Genomic DNA, 23703 nt, shown 5'->3' with positions numbered 1-23703 from the left:
AGCTAGGACATATAAAACACTATTTTATGAATGATGGGTTAGGGTTAGGCAGTTAGGGTTGGTTGTTATTCAACAGCTCTATTGATAATCCTGATTCCATTGGCCAGATCAAGCCCGTCCTCCTCGCTTTCGTTGTAACAAGACAAAAACAACGCCTGGGCATGACAGTGCCACGGCGAAAACATTAAAAAGAAACGGCGGCACAGAAATTTAAGCGAAATAACATATCTGTTTGAACTCAACGATGGCTTTTGTTTCCCTTTCGCTTTGCGACAGCCTCTCGAACGCACGAGGTCTGCTCGCTGCCACCGTGCTGTCCTGAACCGCTTCGGGCTAAGCTAGCCAGCGACCTGTACCTACGAAATATCTTGTTTAATGCTCAAATTGCTGCTGTTTTTGCTGGTATTTTGTTGTTTTACATTTTGAAACCCCAATAAGCATGTCTCATAAGGGTGAAGCAGAAGACATGGCCGAAGAGAGCGTATTCTCTGGAAAGCTACGCGAGAAGGTCGGCCTCAGAAGCGGCTCGTGCTCTGGCATAAATCGCGAGCAGATCTCCGTGGTGAAAACGATGCTGATGGAGCGATTAGGACCTCACGAGCGCCTGCTCACTTACCTGCAGTCTGTATTAGTTTGGGAAAGACCCCTTCATAGTGTTCTACTCTACACGACCGTCAATGTCATCTTCTGGTGAGCTTCATCTCAGTTCTGTTTACAACCTTCTAGTTCTACGTTACCTTTAACATTATTCATTCTGATGATGCGTGTAAAAACATGCTTTACTTGTTTTATCTTCGTGCATACGTGTCTGTATGTGACAGACTTTTGGTCCTTTAATTTGAGATAAGAAACAGATGGCCGCCTATATTTAGACAGGGAGTACCGGTGTTGTGTTGGTGCTACTGTAAACACACAATGCTGTGTGCATGCAAAACTTCGTGATTTTGTGAATTACAGAGTTGATCTTTGATTATTGCTATGGTAATCTAGAGTTTTACATGCCTGTGATGTTTGTTGTCTGTGTTGTCAGCTAGAAAAAAGACAGGACCTATATTAATCTCATCTCAGTTGATGCATCTAATTTCCATGCCAACTTTGTTACCAAACCGGTTGGTTAGGCATGACCTGAGCCCTGCCAAGTATTGAACATCTTGATTTCTTCTGTTTTTACTTTCAGGCCAGTCTTTAGCTGGGAACCAATATGCTTTTGATACACACATCAGCGCTTCCATAATGTAAACTTGATCATGCCCAAATTTAAAATGTATGAAAAGCTTTACGGTTGGGTAGGACATTAAAACACACACATGAAGATATAAGAGATGCTTAAGGAGCTGAAGATGTGCTGGGAAGACAGAATTATCACAGGTTGAATGGGTCTCGTTTGTCCTTTCTGTTCAGGCATGCAGTGTTCATTCCTTCTGATCTTATTATCTCCTTTTATTTGCCTCAGTGAGCAGCAGAGGAATGGAACGTGTTGTTATTTAGTCTCTAAGACATGCATTTAAAAGACATTACCCTGAAAATAATCTTTCTGATTTATCTTTTGTTAACTAAAGATCTAATGTAAATGAGAAATCTACCATATTACTCATTTGACTTAGATTTGTAGAATAAGGATTTATTATATTTTATTCACAGCACATGGAAGTCCAAACATTCAGACATAGGCTAGCCTATCACTGCCATCCCAGAATATCCCAAACCTCATCTCCGTTATGTGGCTTTTTACAGATCATGTCATTTTGGTGATCTTGTTATCAAACAGCATTGGCTGTCTACTTTCACACTCGGACAGTCTCACCACAGGCTTACCTTTTGGTCAAGTTTTATGGCACAGGGCAGGCCGATAATTAGCCATGCTGGGAAACTGTCGAAATCCACATCCTCGCAGCATCATGTCATGCAACAAATGTCACATGAGATTTGCACAGGAAGAGAGAGACCGGAAACACCTGCGGAGCAATGATTTCCTCATTGATTTAGCAGGACAGATGTTATCACTAGGCTAGTTTGGAGATTCCACAACAGAGATGATGTTACAGCATGAAATGTATTTTAATCATGAAACATTGTTATAGCTTATAATATGCAAACTACAGTGTTCCACTCATAACTACATTTCCTTTATGTTTCTCTCAGGTTTTTTGCTCTGAGCTCTTTGAGGTTGCTCTTTGTTCTGGCATCAGGTCTGGCTCTATTTGTTTGTGTCGACACTTGGATGAATAAAATCTGGCCCAAAATCAAAGTTAAATACGACCTTTACTCCTGCATTTCTAGTAACACTGCTACTGTTGCAATGTCTGACCATTTTGTTCAGACATTTTGTCCAGACATTTTGTCCATCTTTTATTTTATGATATAATCATACAGGCTACAATTAAAACATCTTTATTTCCTTTGCTGTGACATACTTAACACATAATATTTATGCACTGCTTATCTCCTCCTTCATTCACACAGCTCATAAGAGCACTGAAAAAGACTATTTCTTACTTGTTATTTTTGTCTTGTTTTCAGTAAAGATGACTAGAAGTTCTTGAATTGAGATGTATTTTCTTGATGAGCAAAATGACCTAGAAAAAATAAGTCTAGTTTTTAGACAAAAATATAAACTTTAAGTTAATTAGTGCTTAAAACAAGCAAAAACAAATCAGCTAATGGAATAAGAGAAATTTATTGAAATAAGTTTACTTTTTCATAAACCGTTAATTCAATAATTTTTCTCTTATTCCATTGGCAATTTTTTTGCTTGTTTTTTCACTTAAATTTTATGTCAAAAAATTAGACTTATATATCTTAATTAAAAAAGTATATATTTTTACTGAAAACAAGAGAAAGTAAGAGTCATTTTTTGCAGTGAGAGGTTATGAAAGTGAAATTTCTATTTATTTCCATAAACTACACAGTATTTCAAAATGTAAAATTGTGTATTTTGTTAATTTGCCTTTGGCTTTATTAACTTAATTTGTAATAAGGGAAAATATTTCCAATATTGTGTGGTACAAAATCAGCTTTAAAATCTGTCATAAGAAAAATTCTACTGTCTGTAAAAAAGGTGTGAATAATACATATTTTTAAAAGCTGTGAAAACTAATTTAGCAAATGGTAATACAGTAAAAACAAATGATCCTTTATAGCTGCTCACTCTTACAGTTATTTTGCTGGTTGTTCAGCTGTCCTTTAACCTGTTTTCTATTTTTATGTCTGGTTATTCAGAGCATGGGCCTTATACACATCTGACGTTGTTTTATTTTTGGCTTCTTACAGTTAAAAAGCGAGATGAGAGTGAGAATGAAAGGTAACGTGTATGCATCTGTAAATTTTCACATTTGATTCGGCCCATTTAAGAAGCAATGCATAAATATCCTAAAATATATTTTCTGCTCCTTTCTGATTGGCTGTCAGCTGGGGTCTGGTGCATCCTGGGACATTGAGTGTGCCTGAGTTATGCCACCACATGGCTGAAGTTTGGGTTACAGTGACTACATGTACAGCAGATATTGTGCAGTTCAAACAGCATAAACCAGGAAAGGTGAGATTACTTCCAAACCCATCCTGATCAGAAGCACTGTCAAACTCAAGTGATAATGTCCTGAATATTGTAATGCCATTTATTTTTATTACCAAAATATGTTATTTGTAACTTTGGATGCAACAAAGGCATTTTTTTTTAGGTTTATCAAATCTTAAAATTCTTCATTGTATTACAGTTTTGCACGTTGGTTTGTGGTCTGTTTACACTACTGGCCATGGTGGGGCGCTGCATCCCTGGACTGGTGCTTTCATACGTGGCTTGTGAGTAGCAGAAATCCTTCAAGGCTTACTCATTCTTTCCTATCCCTAAACAATTGTAAAATATGGACTCTCTCTTTCACTTAGTGATGGGTGTGTTGCTTTGCCCATTGGCGTTGTATTATCGTTTGTGGCAGCATGCGTGTGTGAAGCTGGAACCGGCCCTGCAGTGGCTGGATTTCAGTTCCAAAGGATACATGATGTCAAAGCCTATAGATAACCAGTGTAAGTACATACAACACATGTGTATGTTTTAGACTGTTCATTTCAAAATTCAAACTCAGCATTTTCTTTATATTTGGTCCAAGATTTGGGTTTGCGTGTCTGAGTATGAAAACTATTTTAATAGTCAGGGTCAGATATACAAACCTGTTACAAACCTGTATGAATTTCTGGACCCTATTCACTTCCATAGTAGGAAAAAAGAATACTATGGAAGTAAATGGGGTCCACGAGCGGTTTGGTTACAAACATTTCTTGAATGTCTTCCTTTGTGTTCCTCAGAACAACTAAATTTTTACAGGTTTGTAACAACATGAGAGTAAGTAAATAATGACAGAATTTTTGTTTTTGGGTGAACAATTTTTGGGTGTGAGACAGTATAGTTAGAATAGTCATAGACAAGTAGTTGGAAATCTAGCCGACTGTAATGCAATGCTATGAGCAACAGCCATGAAATTGGCAGTGAGAAGTGGGAGCAAAAAAAATGATAGACAAAGCTAGCAGCCATCAGAATACTAACAAGTTGCTGTCTATGTCTATCAAATAGACGATTGTCATGGTAACAACAGCCGATCACAGTGGACCGCAATATAAACCCCATTCACAAAGCACTTTGGTCCCAGAACATTTCTGTAAAATTGGCAGAGATGCTTCTGTGTGAACACAAACACGCTCCGTAAATGTTCTGGGATCTTTGACGTAAAGTTTTTCATTTTTATTTCATTTCGCCTTTAACGCTGACACCCCTTGTGAATGCACCATTAGACTCTTTTCATGCAAACCAGTACAATATATCTTTTTTTAACATGTTAGGATTCCGGTCCCCCGTGCATGTGAGCTTGTATGGGATTGGGATCTTGTAATCGACACATACAGTCTGCGATTAGTTGTGCAAAGTGCATGCCAGAATGCTAACAAGCATGAAAACTAGACTAAGATATGTCTACAAAACTAGAAAAGTAATTTGCACATGAATGCATAAATGCTGACCTTTCTGTATTTTGTGTGTGTAGTCCTCCGTAAGCCTATAAAGAGAGGAGCTTCAGATGAAGCCAGTGACAGTGAAGAGGAACTGGCTGCATTCTGCCCTATGGTGAGTGGATTGTTAGGATTAGGACAGAACCTTTGCAGTAGTCTGTCGGAGTTCAGTGTTGGTAAAGATACCAAATTTAATTTGTATCCGTTTATATATTCTCCACTTGTAGTTTGATGAAGCAGTGGTTGCTAAAGAACTAGCCCTGACTGACTCTGAACACTCGGATGCAGAAGTGTCATACATGGATAATGGGACTTTTAACATCTCTAGGGGTCAGACACCCCTCACAGAGGGATCGGAGGGTAAGACACCTTAGGCATCTTTGGAAACAAATGTTAAATTCTGATCTGGTCTTTTATAAAAAAGTTTTTGTCTGTATAGATGAATATGCTTGCATGTTTCCATAGTTATTTGGTGGCTATCTGATATATCATGCACCTCTACTTCTCTGTACATATATATACTATAATATAATGTTTATTTATTTATTAGATCTAGACCGGCACAGTGATCCAGAAGAATCATTTGCCTGTGGACTTCCAGACTTTCCCTCTATCAACCCAGATGCCACCCTCATGGACGATGATGATGATGCGAGCTTCGGGCTGCCCAGTCTCAACTCGGCCGCTGTCTCCGGCACTCGCGGCACTACCTCTGCAATGCTGGACCTAGATACCCAGATGGACTCTGACCAGGAAGATTTTGAGCCCGAGTTGTCCCTAGGCTCCATAAATACTACCTCTGACCTCACTAGTAACCTGGCAGGGGTTATAGCCAGCAACATGATCCAGGCAGCAATCTCTGGGGCATTGCAGCCCCGTCCACCACAAGGTCGCCGAAGAGAGAGTGGCCCACGGGCAGGACCGCCGAAGGGTTACAGGAAGCAGTCAAGCTCGGAGCTTGACACGGACCTGGACTTGGATGGAGAAGACTTTGAGATGTTGGATCAGTCAGAGCTGAACCAATTAGATCCGTTAGGAGAGGGTCAGGGTGGCCAGAACAGAACCCAGGGAGCCAGTTTCCTATCCAGTCTGCTGAGGAAGCCACAGTGAGCGCTTCGTATGTGCATTTGTGTGTGAAACATACCCAGCCTGCAGATACTTCCTCTGTTTATCTGCTCATCATATATGTACCTGTCCCATGCACCTTGATCCATGTAGAAGTTTGCAGTGTTTGTTTAGATGTCTACTGAAATGCTTTAGATTTTATCTTTGTATCTATGAATGAGAGAGTGTATTTGTTTTGCACAGTTAAAGGACTAGTTTACTTAAAACTGAAAATTATGACTCTAGAATTTTCACCAGTGGAATGCAAAGAGAAAATGCAAAGAATATTGACGCAGTTTTCCACACAAAGAAGCTAAATGCATAAAGACATGAGAGCTGTCCTGTCCATTTAATGTAATATTTTGTTCCAATTGCCAGGATTCCTCTAACTGGCTACATTTGATATCACTGTGAAGAAATCTTTGTTTTTAGTTTGAATCTTTCTTTATGCGTTTTGAGCTTTTGTGTCTCTTAGTAGTGTCTCTAGACTCCTATGCGAAAGACTCCAATTTGTTTTGTAGGCTAAGCAATAGGATAACAGTCATAAAAAACTACTTGTAAACCAGCAGAATCAACACAATACCTTTCTACTACATCCGAACAATGAAATCACGGAGTCTTATAGGTCTTCTGAAGACATCTGAAGCTTCTGTTTCATACAGGTAGCATTATTTGTTTCTTAGGTAATGGGACCAAATGAGACATTCCACCATCAATACCGAGTCAAGACAATTTATGGATACAAATATAAATCGGCAAGAACAATGATGAAAAATGTCACTGAGCAGAGGAGTCTGATAAAGCAATAGTGACATTAAGACCACAGTCTTTTCTCATTTTATTAAGACTCTTGAGACGTGAGCTTATTTTGAAAGCACTTATTGTAAGCGGCTCTCAGATTTTCTTGCTTTGTGAAGCATTTGCACCTTTTTCTCTTTCATTTATTTTCTTTGTAGATGCTGAACTTGACTCTCTGAATCTTCCCCAACACAGATTGATGACACAGATGATTCGGGAGGTACAAACTTTACCATCTAAACCAATAAAAAGTTGGTCTTTACCATAGCTGGATCGATCAAGTGTAATGCACATCTGTGATTTTGGTTTTTAGTTTAATATGTAAGAATGTTAATTTTAGGCTTAATTTTGGAGGATGAAAATAAGTATGAAAGATTACATTTTAAGTAATAGAGGATTCATGAAGTGTGTATTGAAGCAGATTCTTTCTATCATCGGTGTATTTACAATCTGTTATTTTTGCTGTACAAGTGACTGTTTATTACATATCCATGTCTTACTTCTTCCAACAAACTTGAGTTGTGTTAAAAGTGTAGCTTTTATTGGATTGAAATGTCCTAATTTGCTGTGATTTTAACATTTTTCTGAAATTGTTTTTTGCTTGTTAAGTCCTATCCTGACTTTTCACGGATTGCTGTGTTTAATAGGTTGTTTTGCTTTGAGATACCTTATGCGTGACAACAAATTTGTGGGGCAGTTGTTACTTGAAAATGGTTGAAGTGATGGTGATTAGTTTATAGACTACAAAGCCTTTTGATCTTGTCTCATTTTGATTTCAATGGTAGAAATATTTTCCAATGTGGACACTTTGAGTTGGTCATAGTCAATTATTTTTATTCAAACATGTTTATATGCACCTTGATAAATTGTCCATTTATCTTTTGAAGAGAAACAGGTTAAACCAAACAAAACTCACCAGCAATCCAAATGAAACATTGAAGTGGTGGTTTATACATGAAAAAAATTGACATCCAGTATCATCTATTGATGTTGTCAGAGATTTCAATACAAAATAAATTTTCCTCTCTTTTTGTGTGAACATTTTTACTGAAGTTTTTCTGTATAGCTGGATTTTGCAATGTCAGGAATCTTCTTTTCTGTACAGTAGTATTTTCTTCTTTGATTATCTGTAATCAGTTTTTGATAACTTTTGATGTGTAAGACAATAAACTGATGAATGAACATATTCAAGTATAAATTATTATTCATTTTTCTATCATTGTTTTAACGAAAGCTATTATTAAATTTGATAATAACAATACTTCTATGAAATACAAATGAAAAATTCAAACATTGGCATTGGCATTGGCATCTACAATATAATAATAAATAGGCCAACCTTTTTAAAACTTTACAAAACAATAATTAAATAATAAACACAAACATATGAAACACTAAAAAATAAATTATAATACAGTATATAATATTTAATATTTAAAATAATGTACTTTTTTAAGTGGGGTGATTTGAAGAACCACATTTATGAATTGGGTCAGTGACAAAAACGGTTTGGCAAGATGAGAAATTCAAAAATCTTTAAAAAAAAATCTTGTTTTAAAAGCATACAATATGGTATATTTCAATGTACATTGAAATTTATGTTGATTTTATGCAATAAAAAAATTACATTTGCACCATTTCTCTGAAAGTTATGACTGAATGGACCTGAAAATGTCAAATGGTGTAACCGCCAATTGTGCCAAAAAATGAGAAATATTAAAATATTATATCCACCTTGATAGCATGCAAGCGTAATCATAAAAAATGTTTTAAAATATAATTTTATTAGTTATTTCTAAATGTAAAATGTAATGCGTTTTTGTAATATTTGTCTGGACATGTGCTCAAAACAGCTGTTTTCTAAATAATCTTTGACAAATGATGTAAAGTTGTATGTGAAAATCATATTACACTAAACTAGATTATTAGATTTTATTCAACATTTTTTATGAATATATTTATATTTTCATTAAATAAAAATACTAGTTACACCAATTGACACAATTTTAATCTTTAATCTCAATTGATGCAATTATCCCCCAAATATTCTTTCAAAATGAATTAAAACCAGAAATTTTAGACTTGGTCCTCAAAAAAGAAAATGTATGCACGTAATCGGCAAATTTATTTTGAATTTTTTATATTTAATTGAACCATACGGACACAAAATAATTAACATTTTTTTTAAGGATATTGAATTGTCATTTTATAGAAAATACAAAATTAATCTTTATTAAAATAAACTTCTCTGTATTCCACCTGAATGTTTATAAAGAACGTTTTTAATAATAATAATGTTAAACATAAAACCTCGTTATGTAGAAAAATAAAAAAATCACACGATTATTTGTATTATCCACATTTATATTAAAACATTGTACAAAACAGTTTTTAATAATAAATCTTAAACATAAAACATCGTTATGTAGATACATTAAATAATGACAAGATTATTTGTAGTATACGCGTTTACAGAACGCAAAAAGAAAACACCATAGGAAAATACACGTTTCGTGACGACGGATATGATGTCATCCCTAGACCCACAATTCAACTCGGAGTCGGCGCGCGAATGCAAACTGAAGTAAACAACAGTGGAGTGCAGATCGCTGACAGCTTTGCTCTGAATAAATAAACTATGAGTAAAAAAGACAACTCAGGTGTGTTATTCTTTATCAACACTATTTTGGTTAGGTTTAGGTTCATAAATATCAGCGCTCAACTTTGAGTGATTCTTTTCTTGTTTCTCACAATCAGGTGTAGCACAGATCCTCGCTTACCTGAATGAGAAGAACAGACCGTACAGTGCTCAAGATGTCTTTACCAACCTACAGAAACAATGCGGCTTGGGTAAAACGGTAAATAAAAGTATTAAAGTTTGTCGATCTACACACGTTGTTAGTGTAATACCTTTTTAAGATTTTGTGTTGATCATTCGGTGCTTCATTATGTGCATCAGCAATCTTTAAACGTTAGTATGACAGGATATATGATGTTAAATGACCGTGTATGCAGTAATAAAAAAGGACATGTGTTTCCCTGCACTTATTCCAGGCAGTGGTCAAAGCCATGGAGCAACTGGCCCAGGAAGGAAAGATTCGAGAAAAAGTCTATGGCAAGCAGAAGATCTACTTTGCAGATCAGGTTGGTCCAGTTCACTATATACTATGACACCATAAACAAGATGAGACAGCTGTGACTCGAGTATGGCTGTTATCTCTGATACTCCCCCAGTCTCAGTTTGCTGATGTGAGTGATGCTGAACTTAAAACCATGGACAGTCGCATTGCAGACCTCAATGCTGAAGTACAGAGCACTTCACAGAGCTGCAGGCAACTAGATACAGGCATGTGCTATCTGCTTCTTACTTACACACACCTGCTCTTTTCTTTAAAGGGACAATTTGTAGTTTTTTTAAGTATTTTATTAGTCAAAATCAAATGTCTTTATAAATATGTCCTTATTGGTGTCAAATGACCTCTGCCAGTGATCTGACTTTTCTTTGTAAGCTTTCTTCCCTTTATTTACATTGAACGGGTAATTCCAAGGAGACTTCCATGTTGTTCCGCCATATTAAAAAAACTATAATAGCAGAGAGGGACAAAAAGCACTAGCCTGCTGCTACGCATTTCCACAATGCGTTTTCGTTCAGACCACGTGAACCAGCAAGACTGGGGTCTCTGCAGAACAAAAAGAGACATTTTCAAACTTAAATAGGTGTTTTTCCACCTCTTTGTCTGATTACCTCAAATTGAGTGAGCGATTCTCAAATGCATTTTCGAGAAGGAGGTTTCTGCGGAACAAAAAGAGGCGTTTTTCAATTTTGGGGCGTTTTCAAACTGAAATAGGTAATAAAAAAATCATGACGTATGGCTTTTCAGGGCTTCCATACTTTTTTGAATGGATGGTTAAAAAACGCCTAATCCCAGTTTGAAAACGCCCCAAAATTAGGAAACGCCTCTTTTTTTGTTTTACAGAGACCTATAGAGCATTACTTCGCGGCTCCCCAAAGAAAATTTTTGACAAAAAAACTGTTATAGAACTTCACATTTTAATTAAACAAAACATTAAATTATACAAAGTAGTGCTGCCTTATTTTTTTTTTAGTTTAATTTCACAGAATTTATGATAAATTAATGTATTTTATAAAACTGGGGCCCCCCTGGCACTATCTCGCGGCCCCCCTGGGGGCCCCGGACCCCAGTTTGAGAACCACTGCTATAGAGGGTATGCACATGACGTCATCTTCGGCGAAAGTGACTGCGGGTACACCCACTGAATAGCAAAAGACAGAGCGGCTTCATTTGAGTACAGTGTGAAATCAACGAAAACAGGGGGAAACTCGTCTAAATGGAAAAAAGCTGTTGTGCGATAGACTGTACTAACAGATTAACAAGAATTCGGAGCTATCGTTTTACAGACTGCCAAAAAACACCGAAAGGAGAAGTTAATTGATCTTCATGCCAACATCCACAGACCACAGGTGGGTTGACAAGTTGCTAGCGTCACTATCAAGCAGAGGTTTTACTTTCTACTTAAACGTATTTTTTCAAGTATATGTATTTTATCAGTGTTTTTCTTTGGAAAAACACTGATTTTTTTACTCTATTACATTTCATAAATACAAGTTTTTGTTTTATATTTAATATTTAAGTACATTTAATGTACCAAGTAAAAGTACAACATTTTAATGTAATTAGGTATTAAATAAATGTTAATATGCCATATAAAAGAATACACAGTATGATTCTATGCTTTAGAATGTAGTGAAGTAAAATGTTTCCCAATATAAGCACCCTAATAAAGCACAGATACTTGGAAAATGTAACTAATGTAACTAAATATTATCCACCTCTGCTATCAAGTACAACTAAATTCAATTTAAGCTGATAATAGTCAGTTTTACTGACATTTTTGCAGCAGCCGCTATGAAAACCAGCCATTTTGTTGAACGTTTGCCAATCGACGGGGCGAGTTCCATCGTAATCACGTGGTAAAGTGCATCAATGCATACCCTCTATACTTAAAAACCAGCTGAAACGGACAAGGGGATCAGTGATTACATAACGGCTACCGTAGTTTGCAACACGCATTTGGAAAAGCGAGGCGCTAGAGAGCACTATTCATGGGGGGAAATCCTACTTACTGTCCCTTTAACATCCCCTATTATATCTTATAACCTTTTCTCAAATGAAAATATTCATTTAAATTGGTACTTGATGAACAGATAGTGAGTGGGTGGGTGTCAAAGTTCAATTTAATTTTTTCTGTCCTTAGAGCTTAAAGAGTTGAACAGCTCTTTAACCACAGCTGATATGAAGATCCAGATCCAGGAACTAGAGGCAGAGTGCTCTTCATACAAAGAACGGCTAAATAAAATCACATCAGCCACAAACCATGTGACGCCAGAGGAGAGGGAGAAGGTCAGAATCTGTGTTTTTCTGTCTTTTTTCCTTTTTAAGCAATCTGCTGATGCCCACCCGGTAGTGGAAAAGTGGCTTTTATCTGTCGATTATACGCCGATACATTGGTGCAATCCTAGTTAAGTGTATGTCTTATAACACAGGTTTACAAAGAACGAGAGACCTACGTAAAGGAGTGGAGGAAAAGAAAGAGACTGGTACTTCAAAATACATTTATGGTTTATGCATAACATGCAGTGAGACTACAAGTGTCCAACTGTAATTTTCACTCTTGTCAGGTTTCTGATATGATTGGATCTATTTTGGAGGGCTATCCAAAGAGCAAGAAACAATTTCTGGTGAGTTATTCTTTTATCCTTATATGAAGCTGACAGATCAAAAAACGTGAGTCCGCTGGAGCTGCAGGCAATAATCTCTAAATAGCCTGTCAGCATCTGTTTTATTATTAATATTTCCCAACCGAGCCTTTCTTTTATATTGTGTGTATGTGTTTGAAATCAGGAGGAGGCTGGGATTGAAACAGATGAGGACCATAAAGTGACAATACCCAACATTTGATGTAAGAATTACGGATTTCATTTCGATGCCATGGATACCGTTGCTGGCACACCAGTTGAGCAGCTCAGACACTGGATGTTGGATCGTGAAAGGATTCTGGGATACAGAGAGAACTGCATTGTTAAAAATGTTATGTATAAATGTTAAAAAAGAAAACACATTGTAAATAAGTTTGAACGTTTATTTTTGAATTAAACATTATACTGATACAAAAATATCTGAAGCAAATTCTCTTGACATCAGAAATCCCAAAGCACAAGAGAGCAGTAACATGATTTAGCCTCATTTCTGCGAGGCAAGCATTTCTCTCCACTATGGCTTGATATTTAAAGACGTCCCTTTTTCAGCACATGTCAAACAGCTGATTGTACAATCATCTGTTATTTAAAAAAAGTCTTCATACAGTTTTCCTGAGTCGACTTCAATTGTAATTCATTATTGTTTGGTTTGATTACATTCATTAAATGATAAATATATTTGGGCGGTCACAACACGTGGAGCTGTTACCATGAACAGATGCGAGTGTCTTCAATTATAGTTCACGCAGCACAAAAAACATATCGATCACAAGAACACAAACTATTGACATATGTATAGAGTAAAACACTGGACATTATTCAGCTACACAAGCCTGTAATACAGCTTAACAAATAATTGTCGGTTTATTGTTTGTACGCACAGTAGATACCGCAATCTTTGGTCACAGCATCTCAAGGACAGTGGCTTAAAAGAGGAACTAAGATATCAGACTTGGCTCAGCGTTGCCTGATGATATTAAAGCATGTGGGACAGCTGATTTTTTGACTTAAAACCAACTGCTCAAAAAAACAAAAAAAAGGTAGGAAAGTGTGGTGCATGACAATGTCACATCACAGTTGAACTACAAATCTCCCAGCTCCACTTTCCATCAGTAAGCTGTATGCAGATGTAGTTAAGATTATGAGGTAAAGATAAATTAATTCATCACAGCCAGTTTAATCATTAAATGGCAGCGGTCAGGTGTGATTGAGCAATTTGATGGACGTATCCATCTAATGCACAGCTCAGGGTGCGAATCCGAGAGGCAAATGTAAAGCAGCAATACGAACATAAGCCCGGTTGAACATATTAAGAATACTGATGTTGAAATATGTGATTGAACTGGGGTGTGTTCAACAGCTTCAACAGCACTGTAAAGAAGACATTTTGTCCTCATTCAATATTAATAAGATGGTTTTTAATCACCTGAATGTAAAAGAGAAAACAAAACTGTATCATAGTGTTATGAAAGACAAAAGCACATAAAACTTTCCCACCTAAATGACAACAGAACTCACTGAACTATTGCATTAAATCACTCCCAATACCTGTATATCACTCAATACTTGTGTAAATAAATGCACTGTTTCAAGTTCTTGAATGCACCCCAGTCTAATAGTGTGCTTACTCCCTGCTGCATAGTGTGTATTTATAAGAGAAACAGTCCCTGTGTTTTTGAATCGGATAATAGCTGGGTGTAAAGACGTTACACCCTTGGCCTGAGAGGCAGACGGCTCCAGAGCTTCAGTACATCTGTCCATTCACCTGCCGCAGCACAGTCACCACAAACTCCCTCAGCGTCTGTCAACAACAACAACATACGGTCAGTCAGTGAATTTACATTGTTTTTGCTAAACGAACGAAGAAGAAATAGTTCACCCCAAAATGAAATGCTCATTTTTGCTTTGTAATGTCATTGGATAGTGCCCCATTTCCTACGCTGTAGTTTATAAAGTTTGAAATCAGGTATGTGATGGTGAGGAAATTTCCCCACCAGTTATTCGACTTGTGGCAAATCTGGTGATACCGGTATCACCGGGTGGGGTAGGCGGGTTTAAATAGCTTAGGAATGCGCGTGTGGCCGTGCACATTTACTTTCACCTCTGAATTGGCTGCAATGCACTTGTTTGAATGATGTGCTTGAAGTAAGCCGTGCGCGCTGGTACTTCTGACATGTTGTACGGATGAAAGCCCGCCCATCCCAAGATTAAGGAGCACGTTTTGGATTCAGCATCAGGACAAATGGCACTTCATTTCTTCTTCATTTCAAGACCTGCTTGAACGGTGGGTTAATTCTTATTCTTAGAAAAAAACGCAACAACAAAATGACGAACTCGCTTAGACATAAAACTTTATTTACAAAACGAATAAGCATGCAGCATGCGGTTTCTGCCATTGTCTTGTAAGTCAGCTGGTGTCACCTCATTCTGATTGTGTGATAAATGAAATGTGATACCTGCTGCTTATCTTTACTGTGACTCAGCTTGTGCTTTTAGTTTTTATAGTGTCTGCTCTCAATGCACTAAATAATTTTGTTACTACTATAAAAATGACGGTAAGTGTGGTGCTGTGGTGGGCAAGTTATGTAATTGGTGACCAATGCATAGCACCAGTAACATAGCAAGTCTATGTCTAAGTCTATTTGAAATATAAAGGTTTTTTTTAATAAAAACCCATCACTTTGTCTCAAAAGACCATACATTTAGTTTTAGACCGTACTGATGTGTTTTTGATGGATGGATACTTTATTAGCTTTAAAATAGATAGGGCTGGGTGATATTGACCAAAATTCATTTATCATAGTTTTGGGATGTCTGGCGCTACGCAATACAAATCTCTGTATTTTCTACAAAATGGAATAAAACAATAGTATAAATATAATCCCGTTTTTACACATACAGTCCAATTGGATTTTTCAAACCATGTGTACTTTGTACATATAGGTTGCACATGGATGTACGGGAGAACGTAGTATGTAGCCCAGGAGATGCATTGCATTTTGTCGCAATGCGCCGAATGTCTGCGTACATGTCGAGGGGCAACCTTCCGATCTCTCTGATGAAGCCAATACGGAAGTGATTTAAACTGCAATTCATTGACTGGCCGCTAGAGGCAGGCTCCAAAAGGAAGTCAATTCCCATAGACCCATGGAAAACTTTACGTTTACAGCCTGGTACAAAAAGTGTTTTTGGTCTGTATAGCTAATTTTATCCTTCATGACAACTGTGAGGGGGTGAATTTTTTTGTAACTCATCCGTTTAAATTATATTAAGCCTTAATGTTCTGCATAATTAAGGGCGTGGCCACTTGAGTATCGGTTGAACAGCCACTGCCGTCACTGGAGTCGAGCTAGGCGGGCGTGGTTTCAGCAACCAGTCACCTCAGCTTCACCCACGTCCCGCCTCTTTACCCATTTTCGGATATCCGCGTGTGATGTGTGGTGATGCGCGGCCAAGATGGCGACGGCAGGCAATGCCTACTTTAAGCTTAAAAAACGATCTTTAGAAACCTATGGGTGACGTCATGGACACAACGTCCATATTTTTTTTCAGTCTATGGCAGTGGTTTTCAAACTGGGGGCCGGTGCCAGGGGGGCCCCAGTTTTATGACATTTTATGAAATACATTAATTTATCATAAATTCTGTGTATACAAACCTAAAAAAATAAGGCTACTAACCAAAAGCACTACTTTTTTGTATAATTTAATGTTTTTTTAATTAAAATGTTGAGTTTTAGAACAAATTTTCTTTTGGGGGCCGCGAAGCAATGCACCATACAAGGGGGGGCCGCACGCTGAAAAAGTTTGGGTATCACTGGTCTATGGTACATGACATGTACAACTATGCTTTGCAAGGTTGTGCTTTCAACTGTGCGCGTACATTTGTATACACATAAAAAAACAGACTATACTATGGGATTAAATGTTCACACGCAAGTCAAAGCCTCATGTGTTAAAATTCAAGGACAGAGTTTTCCTAACTCTGTTAATAAAATATATTGATGCACAACATGCAAGCTGGTTTGAAAGCTTACGTCTGGCCTCTACATTTCTGGCAGAGAGGAACATCATATCGGACAATACCGATATAGACTGTATTGTCTCATCCCGTATCCCAATATATTACTAAAACTCAATATACCACACAGCCCTAAAGTGGGGCACTATCCAATGCCATTATAAAGCTGAAAGGAGCCAGGAGGGTCCTATTTAATGTAACTCTGACTGTGTTTGGCTGATAGAAAAAAGTCATATACACCTAGCATGGCTTGAGGATAAGTATAATTATGGGCTAATTTTCAATTTTGGGTGAACTATTCCTTTAAATGACCAAGTAGTAAAAATATTCAAAATTAGTGGCGCAAAAATGAAAAAAATGAAAAAGTTTTTCAAACAGTGAATCTGACGCAGATTTTTTGCATACATGGTTGCACACTAAATTAAATGTTTGAATTTAAAGGAAAGTATATTGAAAAATGAACCTGACATTTGCATAGAAACGTGGTGTAAACTTGATCAAGCCTAAATGCGAATAGGATTTTTTTTAATGTGTGAACATGGACTTGAGTGCTACCTGTGGTTTGCAGTGCTCCTCAATCCAGCTGAAGACACACGCAGAAAGCTCCTGAAAGCTGCTGACAGACACAGAGGCACTGAAGGACTGGAACAAAGAGTCCATGATGCTTTGAAACACGCTGAACTTCACCTGATCCGAAACCTGCTCGCTGCCCTGCTGAGGGTTATTCTGATGTGCATTCACAATGTGCTCATAGTTCCTGCATGATCACAAATATAAAGTATACGTGAATACGCAGCTCAATGTCAAGTCTTAAGAAAGCCCAGAGTATCTAGAAGTAAATGGGGACAGTTTCACATTTATAGAAAAGTTGCAAAAGAATGTTCTAGGCTTTTACGCATTTTTAAACCAACCACTCACGTTTTCATAATCTTCAGTGCCATCACCTCCTTCCTAAGTGTTGAAACTTCCTCTTCCTGCTTCTTCTTTTCTTTGTGAAGAAACTGAATGTAGTCGATGGCTACAAACACACAGACGGACAAGATTTGCTACATTTTTGACCACTCCAGAGGCAGACACCAGAAATGCTAATCAAGATTTTAGGTCCTCACTTTTCTGCAGGACCGTCGCTTTGCTCATCTTCTGTGTAGCCATGGCAAACTCAGACGGTTGCTGGCACGTGGGCACTATACACTGCAGGTCATCATAGCCTTTCTATGGAGACGGAGATAAACACGCAGACAGAATCAAACAACCGCATCTGACCTTTATAACTACGACGACACCATAAAATAACGGCAGTCTCCTCCTATACTAAACTGTTGTACATACCTTTATGGCATCCCTGCGTTTTTGCTCTGCTTGCGTGTGTGCTTGTCTCCTCCGGTCTTTGTACGACTCCTTATAGGGAGTCTCGTGTCTGTTGTCACTGTCTTCATCATCTGTATAAAAGCGAGAGGGCAACAGTCTGTTAGCCATTACTACTGGTAAACCTTCCAGAAAAGACGTACCAGAATGATCATTCTTGAACCAAGTCTAGAAAACGGCTGAATCAGAATCAGTAGTATTGTTACCTGTATTTGGTACTGAAGATGCACTTGTGGATCCAATGCTGTTGGCTCTTGAAACGACACTCCCTTTGCGAGCGCTCTCTGCAAAGAAACCTCAACACAGAGAAAAAGTATTAAGAACTTGTATTAAATATTAAATAAATAAATAAATATATATTAAGAACGTGTGTTGCCTTATGGTTAATACTAAGGATGCACAGATGTATCGGCCTTTATACCATGGGGCTGTAAAATGCCCCACTCTGATTGGTTGAGAAATGCTCCATGGATATGCATTATTTTTTGATAAACACACACATAACCTGTCAAATGTCCCGAAATAACCACCAGAGCAATATGTCCGTGGCAACCAAGGCACAAGTCGAATAATTGACTCTGGTCCTTTGAATTATGTAAGAAATAATTGACGACGGGCCATCGAATTATAAGAAAATAATGCACACCCAAGGTGGTAATGTGGGTTACACAGCGGGTGTGCATTATTTGAAAATAATTCAAAGGACCGGAGTCAAGTATTCCACTTATACCACGGTTACCACAAACATTGCCCCGGTGCCTATTTTCAAGACATTTGACTTAAGGTAGGTGTGCGGTTATCAAAAAATAATGCATACCCACGGGACATCTCTCAACCAATCAGAACACAGCATTCAACCGACCCGTGGTATAATTGAAAATAATGCACGCCTGTGCTGTAACGGCATTAGCCTATTGCAACACTTTCTTAATAAAAAGATAAAATAAAGGCATGTTTTCATGGAGTAAAAAGTAGAGATGCATCAATATTTTAAAAAATCACTGATAACGATAGCCGATTATTCGGACTGATATCTGCCGATACCGATAGTTTGGTTGTTATATTAAGTTTCTAAATGTTATTTATTCATATAATGAGCATTAAAAAAACCATTGGCCGATAGTCTAAAAAAAGTATATATATATATATATATATATATATATATATATATATATATATATATATATATATATATATATATATATATATACGATGTATCTGTGCATCTGTAGTAAAAAGCAAAAATATCCGTAACTATTGGTAGATGTCATTCTAAGTAATAGCATCTGTACCAATTATGGCGTCTAATATTATTAATAATTTAACATTTTATTTAACATTCTCTTTGTATACAGTAGAGATCAAGCGTTGTAGATTGTAAGTCAATAAAAGTGTAGTAAACTTAAAGTGTAAAGTATAGTTCAGGTACTCACTGTGGTCAAATCCGCCGTCACTGAACGTGCCGTCCGTCTGCTGGGACATGATGATAGATAATACGAAATACAGCTGTGAAATGTCCTTTACAACATCCACAGATCAAATAACCAACAAAAAGTGTTTGACCTTTCCTTTATCTAGGACACCTCTGACACCCTACTGTGATGTGTCCCAAATAACCCCCCAAACTGTGGCATTTAAATGGCATGCATAATATTTCTCCCACTGAGCAATCACTGTCATAATGTAAAGTTGTCATTTACAACATGTGAAATGAGGGCATATTTTATTTTTCATTATTCTTTAGACAGAAATTGCATATAAATGCTGCAAAAACACAGAATGTGCTTTACGGGACAATACGTAGTGTAAAAATAGTGACTGGTCAAACAAAAAGGCTGCGTCTTAAAACCTGGTAAGCTGCCTATCTAGACAGCACACTGGTGCATCACATGCTTTGTGCCAGTGCCAACTTCACAGTCTCACACTGACACACTCGGGACAAAACGTCAAAATCTAGTTTTGGTCTTGAAAGTCTACTTGAAGACACTGAAAGTCTAAGTTATGGCAAATGTTTTCTTGATAGGTCGCTTACGAGGTTTTAAGACACGCTCGGTGAAGACTCAATCTAGCCACGCTAGCTTAGCAGAACGAACTTCTACACATCTGTCACGCAGTTTCCCTTCTAGTCCTCGCTACTAAAATAGAGCATTTAATCTCAAAAATAGCTTGACAGTGTTTTGCGGTGATATGTTGTCTCAATAGCTCCTTAGTAGTTAAAATGTAGACACATGGGGAAACGGGATAATTGTTCCTCTGACTTACTGATCTTTACGGTTAGCAAGTTGAGCTAAATAGCGAAACCAACTATTACAGACCTACACAGATAAAGAGAGCTACTTTTAAGAGGGACATTTAGAGGAAACATCTGAGATAATCATAATGTAATTATTTCAATAGTTTTGCCTACTTTAAGCCAGGGATCCTCCGGCGACGCGCTGTTTTCCGTCATTTTGGAATAAACAATAATGAGGAGATGTTATAAAGTGCGCCGTCTATTGGTCATCATCGGACAGTCAGAATTTTAGCACGAGAAACTAATTTAGTTTTACTAATTGGGTAGAACTTTTCTATTGTTATAACTTTTGAGAATCTACATGCAGTTTCTCGTCATTACAAGCTGTTTTGCTTGTTGGGGCTGAACTTGAAAAAGTACAGGATGTCTCTTTGGAAGTCTTTTGAGACCCATAGAAACAGACTGATGTAGATGGGAACGGTGTTCTGTACTCTATGTTCTTCTATGTCTATGTTCATATATTCCACACGGTGGTGCTGTACTAGAGGTTAACAGACTAAGTAAAAGCTGTTACAGCTTTACAGTTTGTGTACATTTTCTCAAATACTTTCTCATATCTCAAATTAATATGCAGAGACAACTGTAAGTAAGTTAAGCCATCTTGAATTTCAGGAAAACTGAAAATGCTGTGGCACAAAACTGTCTCATCATCCTCAACAAATCAATCAATAGGCCTATAGTAGGCCTAATAATATTGGCTTAGCCAAAAGTGTGAATTTGGGGAGGTTTGTGTGTCTAAATGGTAATTAAAATGTCCTGAAAAAATTGCCTAAAATTAATTTAGTATCCTTAAACTTCCTTTAATCCTTTAACTTTGTGCTTCTACTATATGACATATAAATGCAAGAAAATATATGTTGTTGGATAAATTCAAATGCAGCCTTAGACAGTAAAAAGTCATTCAAAGTGTAAAATGATCTTTATTTGTACGTTTTCTGAAAGGTGTCCCAAATGCCTAAAGGGGACATATCATGAAAATCTGACTATTTCCATGTTTAAGTGCTATAATTGGGTCCCCAGTGCTTCGATCAACCTAGAAAATGTGAAAAAGATCAACCCATTTTTGGTAAACCATTCTCTGCAAGCATGTGAAAAAATAGGTCATTGAAATTTGGCTCCTATTGTGATGTCGGAGTGGGGTGGTGCCGCCCCCTTTGTCTGCACTGTCCAGCCACAGCACTGTCATTTAGTACAGAGAGAAAAAGAGAGAGAAAATAATTCACAGCACAACTGAGTTTCAATTGCACCAACAAACCACCATCATTGTGATCAGTGTTTGCACTTCATCCGCTCATTTGCATTTTAAATGACACACCCAAAATGGCACACTTTTGCTCTGGCCTACAAAGTGGCAATTTTAACATGCTGTAATCAATTATCTGTGGGATATTTTGAGCTAGAACTTCAATTACGCACTCTGGGGACACCAAAAATTTAGTTTACATCTTTAAAAAATCTCATAATATATATGACCCCTTCAACTAATACAAATTATCCGTGTTCATCCACTTGCCTTGTCTGCGATTTTGGTTTTGATTTAAAAACATGCAGAAATTTAAAAAATGCAGAACTTGCTTGATGTTAAAATAGTTATTAAGAGAGATAAAGTTCATGACCTGATTGATGTTTAAAGAGTTATTAATAGTGATAAGACATGAAAGCGATTTCGTGCTGACTGACACATCTGAAACATGCGCACAGGCACGCGCCCCCGATATATGCGTGCATAGACAGATTAAGAAATTTAAAAATATCTGTTTTGTCAGGAATTCACGCAGATATAATCTGTTATGTGTTAAGTGAAGGTTTAAAATATCTGATGTGTAACATTATATTAGACCTCAAAGTCAATTAAACAATAAAAGAAAGAAAAAAGTTTAACATATATTGATAGTTTTTTTCTTTGTGTGTGCCAGATCTATTAGTTTTACCAGTGATATTAATGTATGAATGCAGTGATTTTGTATTTAAACCTTAAAAATCCTTAACTGAATTTTTTTCTTTCACTATAATAAACATACATTTGCATAAAGCATCCATATTGTCCATGCCCATGTTGATTAGAATATTAAAACACTTAAAAATGTTAAATTAAAGGGACACTCCACTTTTTTTTGAAAATATGCTCATTTTCCAGACATTTTCCAGCTGAGTTAAGCATTTGATTTTATCTGTTTTGGAATCCATTCAGCCGATCTCCGGGTCTGGCGCTACCCCTTTTAGCATAGCTTAGCATAATCCATTGAATCTGATTAGACCATTAGCATCACCCTAAAAAGTAACCAAAGAGTTTTGATATGTTTCCTTTTTAAAACTTGACTCTTCTGTAGTTACATCATGTACAAAGACCGACAAAAAAAAATGTTTAGAAACTATACCCTTATTCTGGTGTAATAATCAAGGACTTTGCTGCTGTAACATGGCTGCAGGAGGTGCAATGATATTACGCACTGCACGAAAATAGTCCCCTGCCATTCAAAGTTACAAAGGGGACTATTTTTGGCTGCTGTGTAATATGAGAATAGCTGAGAATAAGAGTATAGTTCCTAGCCATATCTGCCTAGAAAATGGCAACTTTTAATTTTCGGTCGGTCTTGGTGATGTAACTACAGAAGAGTCAAGTTTTGAATCTGAAAAATTAAAAAACTCTTTGGTTATTTTTAGCGCAATGCTAATGGTCTAATCAGATTCAATGGATTATGCTAAGCTATGCTAAAAGTGGTACCATCAGACTCGGAGATCGGCTGAATGGATTCCAAAACTGTAAAAATCAAATGTTTAACTCTAGAGGAGCTGGAAAATGAGCCTATTTTCAAAAAAAGTGGAGTGTCCCTTTAATGTAAGTAGTTATAGAAGGCGCTTTCTGTCAAAATATGATATATGATTTATGACCCCCTGTCAATCATGTTTTGACAGGTAGTGGCCTACCTGTCAAAGCATGATTGACAGGGGGTCATAAATCATATTTTGACAGAAAGCACCTTCTATAACTACTAAGGTAAATATAGAACATATAAAAATGTGCGATTAATCACAAGCTGACTCACGTCAATCATGCGATTAATTAAGATTAAATATTTTTGTCAATTGACAGCCCTATTAAAAATACATATAAACACTTTAACATAGTGATTGCTATCAGGACGAAACTAAAAATGTTGCCCTGATACCCTGCCTTTAGTAGGCATTATATAATTCACACATAAGTACTATTTTAGTTGTCAGTTAAACGCATGGCCAGTTGCAAAGGCCTTCTTATTTTTCAAATACAAACATTTTAGTTAGTATCTGTAACAACAAATTGACACACCCTCTGTCTCTCTCTCTGTCTCTCTCTCTCTCTTTCTCTGT

General features: G+C 37.0%; 3 protein-coding genes across 6 annotated transcripts; 2 read left to right on the top strand and 1 right to left on the bottom strand.

Annotated features, from left to right (window-relative positions):
- The first annotated feature begins 72 nt into the window (after positions 1 to 72).
- On the top strand, positions 73 to 8083 carry retreg3 (reticulophagy regulator family member 3). The gene is made up of 9 exons (XM_073857135.1): positions 73 to 690; positions 2143 to 2254; positions 3276 to 3301; positions 3409 to 3535; positions 3714 to 3798; positions 3883 to 4020; positions 5031 to 5110; positions 5223 to 5355; positions 5546 to 8083. Exons 1-9 carry the CDS (start codon positions 440 to 442, stop codon positions 6103 to 6105), a joined length of 1512 nt encoding a protein of 503 aa, XP_073713236.1. The 5' UTR covers positions 73 to 439; the 3' UTR covers positions 6106 to 8083.
- A 1311-nt stretch (positions 8084 to 9394) lies between these two features.
- On the top strand, positions 9395 to 13093 carry psmc3ip (PSMC3 interacting protein). Its single transcript, XM_055192314.2, has 8 exons — positions 9395 to 9557; positions 9655 to 9755; positions 9952 to 10041; positions 10132 to 10243; positions 12175 to 12320; positions 12464 to 12517; positions 12599 to 12658; positions 12822 to 13093. Exons 1-8 carry the CDS (start codon positions 9536 to 9538, stop codon positions 12876 to 12878), a joined length of 642 nt encoding a protein of 213 aa, XP_055048289.2. The 5' UTR covers positions 9395 to 9535; the 3' UTR covers positions 12879 to 13093.
- Positions 13046 to 20632, bottom strand: mlx (MAX dimerization protein MLX). 4 transcript variants are annotated; one of them, XM_055192296.2, is made up of 8 exons: positions 20467 to 20632; positions 19493 to 19532; positions 18266 to 18343; positions 18024 to 18133; positions 17804 to 17906; positions 17613 to 17712; positions 17250 to 17451; positions 13046 to 14477 (listed from the first exon to the last, which is right to left on the bottom strand). In XM_055192296.2, the coding sequence occupies exons 1-8, from the start codon at positions 20506 to 20508 to the stop codon at positions 14421 to 14423; spliced, it is 732 nt and encodes a 243-aa protein (XP_055048271.1). In that variant the 5' UTR covers positions 20509 to 20632; the 3' UTR covers positions 13046 to 14420. The 4 variants fall into 4 exon arrangements, with proteins under 4 accessions (XP_055048271.1, XP_055048278.1, XP_055048264.1 ...); XM_055192303.2 differs by having other exon boundaries at positions 19493 to 19529; XM_055192289.2 differs by having other exon boundaries at positions 18266 to 18355; positions 19493 to 19529; positions 20467 to 20620.
- Positions 20633 to 23703: the final 3071 nt, after the last annotated feature.

This window comes from Misgurnus anguillicaudatus, chromosome 19 (assembly GCF_027580225.2).
Source record: "Misgurnus anguillicaudatus chromosome 19, ASM2758022v2, whole genome shotgun sequence".
Classification (NCBI taxonomy): domain Eukaryota; kingdom Metazoa; phylum Chordata; class Actinopteri; order Cypriniformes; family Cobitidae; genus Misgurnus; species Misgurnus anguillicaudatus.
Note: the sequence above shows the minus strand (reverse complement) of the source record. Positions and strands in the feature narration are given on the sequence as shown.

What these genes read in the sequence shown, in the direction of transcription:
- retreg3 (XM_073857135.1), top strand. Translation starts at nt 440, where the DNA reads ATGTCTCATAAGGGTGAAGCAGAAGACATGGCCGAAGAGAGCGTATTC. An exon ending in ACCGTCAATGTCATCTTCTG is followed by an intron (nt 691 to 2,142) that starts GTGAGCTTCATC and finishes TGTTTCTCTCAG; the next exon opens with GTTTTTTGCTCTGAGCTCTT. An exon ending in CCTCACAGAGGGATCGGAGG is followed by an intron (nt 5,356 to 5,545) that starts GTAAGACACCTT and finishes TTTATTTATTAG; the next exon opens with ATCTAGACCGGCACAGTGAT.
- psmc3ip (XM_055192314.2), top strand. Translation starts at nt 9,536, where the DNA reads ATGAGTAAAAAAGACAACTCAG. An exon ending in AATGCGGCTTGGGTAAAACG is followed by an intron (nt 9,756 to 9,951) that starts GTAAATAAAAGT and finishes CACTTATTCCAG; the next exon opens with GCAGTGGTCAAAGCCATGGA. An exon ending in AGATCTACTTTGCAGATCAG is followed by an intron (nt 10,042 to 10,131) that starts GTTGGTCCAGTT and finishes ATACTCCCCCAG; the next exon opens with TCTCAGTTTGCTGATGTGAG.
- mlx (XM_055192272.2), bottom strand. Translation starts at nt 20,508, where the DNA reads ATGACGGAAAACAGCGCGTCGCCGGAGGATCCCTGGCTTAAA. An exon ending in AACGCAGGGATGCCATAAAG is followed by an intron (nt 17,907 to 18,023) that starts GTATGTACAACA and finishes CCGTCTCCATAG; the next exon opens with AAAGGCTATGATGACCTGCA. An exon ending in AGCGACGGTCCTGCAGAAAA is followed by an intron (nt 17,713 to 17,803) that starts GTGAGGACCTAA and finishes GTGTGTTTGTAG; the next exon opens with CCATCGACTACATTCAGTTT.